The 12,137-nt window shown below is 35.0% G+C and overlaps 1 protein-coding gene across 1 annotated transcript in view; it reads left to right on the forward strand.

Moving 5' to 3' along the window:
• Window positions 1-12,137, forward strand: part of LOC140742378 (putative transporter SVOPL) — a 32,385-nt gene that overhangs the window by 15,042 nt on the left and 5,206 nt on the right. Inside the window, exons 3-7 of the mRNA XM_073073304.1 lie at window positions 2,700-2,861; window positions 4,335-4,497; window positions 4,893-5,014; window positions 5,999-6,243; window positions 6,843-7,003. Of these exons, the coding sequence (XP_072929405.1) occupies window positions 2,700-2,861; window positions 4,335-4,497; window positions 4,893-5,014; window positions 5,999-6,243; window positions 6,843-7,003 (853 nt within the window). The remainder of the gene's footprint in view (window positions 1-2,699; window positions 2,862-4,334; window positions 4,498-4,892; window positions 5,015-5,998; window positions 6,244-6,842; window positions 7,004-12,137) is intronic.

Raw genomic sequence — 12,137 nt, forward strand, 5'->3', positions numbered from 1 at the left:
ATCGCAGTATTCGCAATATGAATCAGTATTTCTTTGTGGCGTGTTTATGCACGTTTTCGCGGTTCATAGGTTATTAATAATGATATAATAACATAATAATTTGATTTAAGTATTTTATTTTATTGCAGTCGAAGATAATATTTTACTTATATTGAATATATTATTAAACAATATTGTAAATATATATTTTTTGTTTATAGTTTTATTTATTTTCTTACTTTAAATTTCATGTATATAACTTGCTCTTAATGAAATAATATTAGAATCAGGTATTAATTATTAAAGGTGCTTGTTATATAAAGAATTGTGTACCTACATTGATTTACAAACAACCATAATTAGAATTTCTTAAAACAAATCATAACTTTGAAAGTCTACAACTTCGAAAGTTTTAATACAACTAAACCAGTCTAAGTTTGGACCCTGTTGACCCGTATTTGTTAGATACAGGCCTGTGGTTTAGACAATAATTATAATTCGCTGTTAAAAAATATAATTCAAATCCCTATAACTATGTGCTTAGATTTTTTTATTAAACTTTTATTTTGAATTAATTATTAAATTAATTATTAAAACTAATTAAAACTAAAACTTACTTATTAAAACTAGCAAAGACCCTGTATCATATTCTACAAAATTAATTATACAAACAAATAGTTCGTGAGTGAGTAAGTTTTTTGAAATACTAAGAATTCCAATCACAAGATAAAGATATACTTCAATCAATATTCTTAATTACGTAAAATGGGTGAATCGAATTGTTTGTGTAGCCATGCGTCAGTCAACGTAAGTGCTTATTGTGACTCTATTACGTCAGTATTAATTATCATAAGTCGCCAACGTATAAAGAAAAACATAAGAAAGGATCATGAATACTGACATATTATTATGATACTTAGAAGAGCGAGTCTTTAACTCTCAAAAATGTCCATGTAGTAGTTCTAATGCGTAAGCTATTTTCTAAAAGAAATTGTCGAATTTCGTTCTTAAAAACCATTGGATATATCGATTATTTTTAACAGGTATTAATACTGCTATTTATTTGTTTTGAAGGCAACATAAATATGAATTTTATAGCAAACACATTTCAATGTAACCCTCGTGGGTAGCAACATGGCTTTTATTGACTTTAAATAGACCTCCTACTTTTAACCGACTTCAAAAAAGGAGGTTACCGACCGTATATATGTTTTTTTATATTTGTTGGGCGATTTTTTTCTTTAATTACCTTCCGAGGTACCAAGGTTCATATATTATGCAGAAGTAACCACTTAAATTTAGATCGACTGCATGACAAAAAAATAACATCGGTTAGCTAATAACAATCGTAATTTTTCTATACCTGAGCGTGTGCGGTAAATCTGACAAACAATATGACCACACTGCGGTTATTATCATTGCGGGTGGTTATCTACCACACGTTGTTATTTAATAAAGTAATAAAACCTAATCGCCTAACGACATGCTCGTTAAATCTAAATTACATAATCTTCATTTAACATTACTTATAGTTTACACAGTAAATTGTTGTGTAGACAACAGAGTAATCCGCAGGCAATATTAAATATTGTTGTTGCCAACAGAGTAATCCGCAGACAATATGACGATTGTTGGCTTTAGAATTATGCATCACATGTAATTATAATATTATGCTTGGGGAAATCCCACGATATAGATGCTACAAAATAAGATAGCATCTCCGTCACACCATGTTTGCTAGAGATTCGCTTATTTGTGCATGTAGGAATAATATTTACGTAATTTATATATATCGTATATTAATGACGCTAATCGTATATTAATGACTAGCAACGCAATATATTCGAGAGAAGTGTATTCTGCAGTAGAAAAGATGAAAAATACAGCAGATATGACCAATTTAACGTTCAAGCATTGTGATTTTAGCAACAGGGTCCATGGTAATAATAGAACAATTAAAAAGGAACCTGATGTACCATCGATCTTATTTTATTGTGGGATTAAACAAACCTTGCGCATTTTTTCGCTATACTGGTAATACTGGTTTTTGCGCTATGTAAATTATTATTATATTCTGTTTCATATTCTAGAGTATCGGCTCGTTATTCTCAACACATTATTGTCACAATAAACACGAGTCACTAAGAGAGAAAGGTTACAAAACCCATCGTCCTGGTCAAATGCTAATTGGTAGACCAGTTTTTTTTATAGTATTGCCATCAATACTAAATGATTGAAACCCTTTCTATATCTCCATGCGGCCGTTTTTCCATAACTCGTGGAGACATGGAAAATACTCCGCTGTTTCACATATTGATGGAAAAAGACTCAGAAACTCAGATGAAAAGAGTTAGGCTACATACCTGAATTAGGCCACTGCACGGACGTTCTTGCCGCGGACGTGTAAGATGTGGAATGAGCTTCGTCCTGAGGTATTCCCGGAGGGCTATGACATGGGGTCTTCAAAAAAGGTGCAAAAAGAGCTCTCATACAAAGCCGGCGATGCATTGGTGACTCCTCTGTTGTTGCAAATGTCCATAGGCGGCGTTGACTACTTTCCATCAGGTAGCACGTCTGCCTAATCGTTAGGTTAATCTATAAAAAAAAGCCAACGCAGATAAGCTATTGTTACCTTTCCCTCAAACGTAAAACCAACATTTATTTAGTTTTAATTTCATTCCGTAATAATATCTCGTCGTTACATCAATAATGTCTTCCAGGGTTCGGAATCTACAATATCCTGCACATGCTGCTGAGTGGGCTGATTCTCATGGGGGTGATCATGCAGAACCTGGCCATGGGGTACGTGCTGCCTTCCGCGCAGTGCGACCTGCAACTTACCACACAACAGAAGGGCTGGCTTGCGGCAATACCGTTCTTGGGTAAGTTATGGTAACTAGAATAAGAAGTTTGATTTAAGACAACGAGAGCTTGGGATTCAATGTATCATATATTTCCTAATAAATTCAAGTAATAGCATAGAATGTGAATTTGAAGGTGGTAGAACCCTTTGTGGCTCGACTCCGGCGGCACCACCGCTTCACCTATTTCTGCCTAATAACAGTAGAGTTAAGCGCGGCTATGTTCTAGTTTGACGGGTGTCGTAAGGGAGACATATTTTTCATAGGCGTTCCAACTTAGTCCTCATCAGGATGGCGGCGCATCAGTGGCCGACATCAGGAAGAAATATCTAATCCTATTTGGGTTTGATTACAGACGTTCATGGGCGACGGTAGTCACTTACCATTGGATGGACTGCATACTCATCTGCTATATTATAAAAAAACTCTTAATGTAGACCATCTAAACTGCAAGCAATTTTAAAATAAGAAAGAAAATCGATGAAAATTGCGATGATAAACATCCTTCAAATTGCAGCTCCTTAAAATACTCCCTAATAAAACAGCAGCGCTACATTGAATCGCTATACTGAAAAAACAAAAAAATCGAATCACAAAGAGTTCTATCTTTGTATGAACTGATATCATCTGTGTTTCAACACTAATTTCACCGTCACAACTCTTTATTTGTTTATACCTAGGTATAAACAAATAAAGGTATAAACAAATAAATAAATACCTAGGTGTAACATCCTATATCGCATCGCATACCATTATATCGCGCGCTATCAGGCCGCGAACGCAGATCTGCCAACGCAGCGTTAACGTGGGACGCTTCGCTTTCCCACGGCAGCCGCGAAATCGAATATTGCCTAGATATTAAGTACACATTCTAACTTCTCACATTGAGCTAGATTGTAGCTTTACTATAAGATTAATTGTAATTTCTATATAATACATTTAATAAGTTATTAATTTAAAGTGTTAAAATTATTTCGTTCCTGTACAGTGCAGTCCTACATAATTTAGGTATAAACAAATAAACAGGTTGCCCTACCCAAGGATTGTGACAGGAAAAAATAGTCAATGTAACGTTCGCATATTGTATAGGCTACATACCATCCATTAGTATGTATTTTGTCTTTTTTTTATAGTATAGGAGTAGCAGACGAGCATGCAGTCCACCTGATGGTAAGTGGCCACTGCCGCCCACGGACATCTGTAATCAACCCCAGATAGGATTAGATATTCCTACCTGAGGTCGGCCACAGACGCGCCGCTACCCCTGAGGACTAAGTTGGTACGCCTCGGAAAAGTATGTCTCCCTTACCACACCCTTCAAAACGGAACACAGCAGCGCCTAACACTGCTTTTATTAGGTAGAAATAGGTGTGGCGGTGGTGCCGCCGGAGTCGAACCACAAGATAGATTGTCTATTAACCAAATCAGTGAAAAGTTTAACCTATATTAGGATCTTAAACCATTAATGAATTTCATATGATCGTATCTTTCCAGCAATCATCCTAATGTCGTACTTCTGGGGCTGGCTGGCTGACACCAGGGGTCGTAGACCAACCATGTTGTTCTCAATGTTGGTCGCTTCCATCCTGTCAGCTCTTGCCAGCTTTGCACCGGAGATTATATCTTTCGCTGTCCTGCAGTTCCTTGCCTCACTATTGTAAGTATTTCTTCTTATTTCTTACTACAAATTAATATTAGTACACTTTGCCAGTCATCTTTTACGTTAATTGCATGCGTGGATTGCAAAATCCTTAACTATTTAATTAGCGAAAATGATAAAAGAGGTCGATTTTTGATAAAAACTAAAACTGCATCGTTTCATTAAAAAAAAAAAACTATTCCTTCAACTTAATTTCGCTAATAAAAAATATTTTTTTATTTAATCTTATAATGCGATTTTATTCTTAATTAAAAATGGGCCTCGTAACTCCTTTCATTTTTCTATAGCCTTTGGGTGATCTTCAAATATTCACACTGTATTCTGTACACCTCCATTCGCTTATTCTTACGAAAGGTTAGCCACAAGAAATATCTACTTTATTTGAATTTTAGCGTATCCTGCCCGTCATCAGTAGTCTACACCTATTTGGGAGAGTTCAATAACATGAGGCACCGAGACAAAATGGTCGCCTTCGGAGCTTCCTTTGTCGGGATTGGCACTGTCGCTTTGGCAGGTAAGATTGAAATAAAACGAGCTCTACCTACTCTATTTTTTGCTCTATGTTAAGCGGCTTAAGTGGAAGATGATTGATAGTGACAGTTGTGAGTCAAAAACATTATAGGTCTTTCTGTAGTAAAAAATAGTTCCAATGAAACCAGCTCTGAAAGTCACCTCGACGGGGACCTTTTATTTTTCCCATAGCCTATAATTGCACGTGATGAAAAAAAAATATTTATATATTTTGAATAGTTTACAGGAGTCATTTTATTACATTACCTGCTAGTATTGCCAAATTACACACTCTTCTACACTCATAGTCCCTCAACAGATTTTTTCTTGTGTCGTAAGTGCCATAAACACACACGAAGACAAATATAAGCACCCAGAACTAGGAGAGAAACCTTTTTGAATAACATTGGCGCACTCTCCATTTCTCTCTCATTATCTACATTGCGACCGCGACAAGCCGCGTGGCGGAGCGTTCTGATGCACAAAGGGTTCCGGGTTCTATCCGCGGCCAGACAGTCATCAGGATGATGTATTTGAATATTTGTTCTGGGTCTCATCATCAACCCATTACTCTCCCACTGCTGGGCACGGGTCTCCTCTCAGAATGAGAAGGATTAGGCCATAGTCCACCACGCTGGCCAAGTGCGTATTGGTAGACTTCACATACCTTTTGAGTTTTTTTTTTATAAATCTCTCAGGTATGCAGGTTTCCTCACGATGTTTTCCTTCACGCACATAATTTCGAAAAATCAGAGGTGCGTGCCTGGGATTTGAACCTCGGACCCCTCGATCGAGAGGCCGAGTTTCTTAACCACTAGGCTATCACTAACTTCTGGGTCTAGGTTTTGTGTATTCGTCTTTGTGTGTATCCATGACACCCATGATACAGGGAATCCTAGTGTGGGTTATAAGTATAAAAATCGTCTTTAACATTGGCTATTTGACTAGATTCAACTCTTAATGAATACTTTAACTATTCCATTTCCAGCTGTCTCCTGGCTCATCCTGCCTCTCGACATCGCTCTCCCGATTCCCTTTCTGAACATCACGTACCGATCCTGGAGACTTCTGATCGTCGCCTGCGCAATGCCGTTCGCCTGTGGAACTGTTCTGCTACTCTTCGCTCCTGAAAGTCCCAAGTTCTTGAATGCCAGTGGACAGCAGGAAGCATGTTTGGAGGCGTTGAAGAAGATGTATTCTGTGAATAAGAGGATGCCGGCTGATACTTTCCCTGTAAGTATTCAGTAAATATTTGGAGTCACTCGTTAAAGTAGTATGATTGGTAATCTAAATATTCCAACTAGGTACTTATTTAATAACGTTATTAGATGCCTCCAGTCCTAAAAGGACGGAGGCATCGATTAAATTAATGCGTTCCAGAGTTTTTAATAAGAATGCTTATGCTCAACAGAAAAAATATTTGTAAACATAGCTGGAAAGGCTGTCGCAACCAGGTCAAATAGGGATCTTAACTTAAATATTCAATTGCCCGAATGTAGAGCCTTGTGTAAATAAATTTTCTAAGTCTAAGTCCAGAAGACAGCCAAAGGGGGCGGTAGTGTTTGCGTAGCGACAAAATCAGATTTTTCAAATCATATAAGGTGAATTTTCTTTATAAATAACTAAACTCAATGTGTGCCACCGTAAGTCTAGATGGTGGTAAAACTTTAAGAAGGGGCAACCTGATTTTGCCGACGAAATGCAAAAGTAAATATCATAGTCCAAACACATTTCAGACACTGTTTAGTCCTGCATTGTTTTCAATTTGCCTTCCGTGCATGATTCCGCATGAACCCTCGTTACAGCACTGCTAACCAAATCCAATGTTCCAGGTAAAGAGCCTGATGTCGGAGTACTCCCCCTCCAAGCAACAAGAGGGTGGTATGAAGGCCGTGCTGCAGTCGATGCGCGAGCAGACCGCGCCGCTGTTCCGGCCGCCGCTGCTGCCCTGGACCGCCCTCAGCTGCTTCGTGCAGTTCGGCATCTTCGCCACGTTAGTCACACTTTACGGTTACGACCCGCGTGGCGGAGCGGTCGCCATACCGGTCTGACGCGCAAAGGGTCCCGGGTTCGATCCCCGGACAGACAGATATCTAAATGATGAATTTAGATTTCTGTTTCTGGGTCTGGGTGTTTGTGTCTTTGTCTATGTGTGTGTTCATGGCACCCACGACACAGGGAATCCTAGTGTGGGGCTGTGAGTGTAGAGAGCGTTTAGAAAGCGTTTAGGATTCCTTACCCGAAGGATAAAAATTGAAAATTAGACGAGCTTACCTGTAAGCGAAGTCTGATTATAATTTTATGAATGGTGATCTGAAATATAATTGAGAATTACAATGTAGTATCCTTCTTCCCACTCGTCGGCATCGCGATTGTTTAGCCTTTAAAAACAAAAAAAAGTTTAAAGACCACTGACACTGCGTATGACAGTGACAGCTCCGGATTCCTCACTTAATTTAGAGTCTATCATTTCCAACTTAGTCTCCTTGATAATATGCATGCTGTCTATATCTAGGAGACTCTTGTTCTTATTGTTGCAGTATGGGTTTTGATTTTGGGAGGGTGGGTAATTATATTTCAGATCACCATTCATAAAATTATAATCAGACTTCGCTTACAGGTAAGCTCGTCTAATTTTCAATTTTATTTCATGGTGATCTGAAATATAATTGAGAATTACAATGTAGATGTTTAGAGACAACTGCAACAATGGGACATGTAATTAAATTAAAGACTTATTACCATACATATATATTATTATATGGATTTAATTACATTGCTGAATATTTATTTGTTCTGCATCATATGGATGAGATGTTGTGAAATCCATAGTGCTTAGTGAGATTTATTCTCAATAATAAAATATTTATTATATTTAATATTTATATTATATATTATATTTAATATTTATATTATTTTTATATATATATATAAAAATACAATATGAAAATATCATATTAATAAGAGTTTTTTCTCTTAATTAGGTATAATTATAAAATATACATAATTATTAGGATTGCTAACTGAATATTTACTCTTACTGTATAATATGGATGAAATGTTCTGAAACACATAGTACTAAGTGAGATTCCCTCTGAATTAGATGAAATAATATTCAGTGCAATAATAATGCAATATTTTTCTCTAAATATATTATTACTAAAATTGGCCAATAATAATAATAATAATAGTAATATTGTAATTTAGTCAGTGTTAATAATTATTCAATTCAAGCTTTTGCACCTTGCAAAAAATAAATACATACAAGGTCGAAAATATGTTTTCTACCCTCCATAGTATGTCATAATTATGTGTAGAATGAATTACTTGGTCAATTTTATTGACACAAATAATACTATTTCCTTTGCTATATAGCAATATGTGTATAAATATGTTTCATATGTGATGTGCATTATATAATTATGTACTTTTATATAATACTATACTTAAATGTACCAGTAGGTACATTGTATGTATTCCAATATTATTAAAATAGGAAGCCATCCCATGTTGAATATTAAGGAATTAATACCATTATTTATTGACAAATTATGATTGGGTATTTGATTTGATCTTGGGATGATATATGCCCCATGTGAGATAAATTTATATTTTATGTTGTAGGTATACCCGGTATAATATTGGGTGTTATACCTACTTTGTTTCTTTATATTAGTATACATGTTCAGGAGGGACATGATCATTCTTAGATCAATGAAACATTTTAGTTTTATATGACTTCCTGTTTTTGTAGGTATATATCAGATTTGCAAAAGTTACTTATACTTTTTGCTGTACCATGCTTATGCATGCCCTCTGTAAAGTTACATATCTATATGGTTGGCTGGAAAGCTTATGATGTGTTTCCTTTTGAAATCCAATCTGACTTTCCATCTAACATCTTTTCCTGAAAATGTGTGTAACTATCAGTTATGTGTATGTAAAAGTTGATATCAGTTTTCATAACAGTATTTATGTATATGATTATTTCAAACCCCATTCATGACTAGACCAGAAAAGCTTATCTTGACTCAAAAGTATTTATGCTGAGCATTCCCAGGATTAATTCAGTTTTAATAAGTCAAATATTTTATAATTTCCATGGGGTTCTGGCTTACTTAGCCTGTAATGATTACTAACACAACTGGTTCTAGTTACAACTCTGACAGTGATAAATTATAAAGTTATTACCCACATTTTTCTCCATCTTAATTCTTTAAGAAAAGGAAAGTAGATAAATCTTCTATATATAATAATTATAATAATAATTTGTATATATAATATAGTTTTCTTTGTTCCAGGCCAGATGTCTGCCATGTGTGTCCTATATAGTAATGTTCATCACACATACCCCTAAAGAATTCCTATTAATTCTAGGGATGCTAGATTTACATTTGAAAATTGATTGGACATGCAGCTTACTTTCTTTGTTTTATGTTTTATATGAGCATCTAGGTATACACACTAGGCATAAAAGACCCAAAGAAGATATCATATTAATGGCTGGCCATTCACATGATATAATAATATTGTTATTACTTTTATATCATTAATGTGTCACATATTACCATGGTGGACATTATTTACCCTTAGCCTAAGCTTCATTATGAAATGAGAACAATTTCAGTTTTAGTGTAACTAACATAGACATTATGAAGACTTAAGTGCAATAGCAATTCTCATATTATGCTTGTCTTTATTCCAGGATTAATGGACTGCTGTGTTATTTTTTGACCTGATGACTGGTGTATAAATGTATGATGCATGTTTCTATATAAACCTGGTGTTGCTAAAGGAAATGTTTAAGCAACAATATAAGTAGTATATTAATATTTGATTGCTTTTTGTAATGTTGGGAGTACCAGGCTTCTGTTGTAGAGCATTACATAGGCACCAATAATCTTTAGTCAATTTTTTCATGATGATCAGCCTCATATTTTAAGCAGTTTTACTGTACATGTAAAAGTGAAAAAATATGTGCAGATATTTAATAATTACCCATATGTTTGTGGACTGAACTTCCAAACCTTTAATTATTACTGTATTTATTCCTATTGAGTCACTGAAACATAAGTGTAACGAAATCCAAAGTGTTAATTTTGTATAAATTCTCACATTTGTACATAAAGTTCACTCTTGACATTCACATATTTGCATTTATGTCACATATGCCATATAAATAAGTAATACTAAACAAGGTTTTTGAATTATTTACAAGTATGGACATTTATTATTTAGCACATTTGTATTGTTATAGTATTGCAGGTATTGTTATAGTACCTGGCCTTAGAATAAATCATAAAGGTATTTGTGTCCAAAGACAACTCCAGACTTCTGCATTGATTATCACTGTAAACCAGTGTATTAAATAGATAATTTAAAAACTTCAATTCAAGTTACATCTATATATAATAGAGTTATATATGTTATGTAAGCTCAATGACTTTAAGTAGGTACTCTGTACCAGTAGTTAAGTGGTGCATTATAGTTCTGATTGTACTCCTTGATACAAATCTCCTTAGAGTTATACCTTAATAATACGAGTATTTCCTGAAATCCGCAATATCTTGAAATACACCTAATCTGGGTGTTAGGATATTCATATACCTAGCCCACAAGATATCAAATCAAACAGCTTTATATAGCTGGTAACTGATTAAATTTTATTATACATAATTTGTATATATGTGAGTAAGAGGTACTACAATATAACCCATGTAATATTGTTTACTTTGAGCCATGTATAGGTACCTGTTATTTGCTTATAAAACAGCTGAGATTGAGTAGGAACTATAGAGTATCCATAACAAATCAATGAACTCTGCTCAATTGTGTTGAGGTATTAACACAGAATGCTACTATCAAAGCTAGGACTTCAGACGCTGGTTCCAACATATGAGATACTTATAGTATTCTTTCTTCATGTGACTAAAAATATATTGGACAGATATGTGTCAGTATCAATAAGCCGGAGTCTTGTTTGCTTAATCATTGTCCTCCTGAGGTGGTTCTTTTGAGAGAGCATGCCTTCTGTTCTATTTCAGGTTAACATGAAACAGTTGTCATGTATATACACCAGTGTGTATGTGATAATGTGAGGAGCACATCTATTACCATTTGAGATCGAGCATTGGATTAACTAGTATACAAAGATAATTTTGTCATCAATGTTGTAAGATTTTTATCTTGACGCCATATATTAAATTTTAATATCATATAACACAATTGATTTGTGTGGAACGACCAATCTCAACCAATTTCAAATTGGCAACGGGGTGCTGCATAAAACATTTATGTCACAAATGTCTATTTTAGACATTGTTTTCTGATAAGATAGTTAGTCTTCTATCATTTGTAATGCAGCTAAGTGAGTTTCAATGTCTTCAGTATGATTCCGTTACATGAGCTCATGAGCATCATGCTGTGCGGTGAATCCTGATAAGATTCTTATATGCACGGGGTTATATTTGTTATGGGTTAGCGCACCAGCAATGTGATGATTCCTATTTTCTGTTCTCCACCATGTATTGCACATATTTTTATCGTGTGTATTGTGGTGGAGCATAAATTACCTATTATGACCTTTATAGGTAGCACTAGTTAAAGTGTTATTCTGAGAAGAGCATCAAAATGTACCAGGTTGATTTCCTCAGTTCTCATTGGAATATGTTATTCATCCAGTAGCTTCACACATACCTCCCAATTTTAGAGAACTCTGATGATATTATTGTATTCACTCGTTGTCCCAGTATGTTGACATAATATTTTCCATTTCTGTTAGGACACTGTTTTGTCATAAAGTTACAAATATGTTTTGCTATTTGCAATAACTCCATGAATGATTCCTGAAATTATAGCTGGTTCTGAAAATTATTTTGTCAGAGTTGGTATAACAGGGTTGGCATAACCTTGTGTTGTAGCAGCTCTAGCTTGGTGCTTATAAATCATTCATGCTTTATACTGTGTATTGTTAGTGCAATAGCTAGTGATGGAAGCATTCAAGCCATTTGCCACATATAAGTATTAGCGCAGGTATCTCGTACTCAATGGCGAATGAGTGATATGTTTAGTGTCAACAAAGTAACACTTGGAGTATCTCGTACTCGACGGTTCTGATGCTTTGTATA

The sequence above is a fragment of the Epargyreus clarus genome, unplaced genomic scaffold, assembly GCF_041222505.1.
Source record: "Epargyreus clarus isolate Ecla_fem2 unplaced genomic scaffold, WU_Ecla_fem_2.2 ptg000005l, whole genome shotgun sequence".
Lineage (NCBI taxonomy): Eukaryota > Metazoa > Arthropoda > Insecta > Lepidoptera > Hesperiidae > Epargyreus > Epargyreus clarus.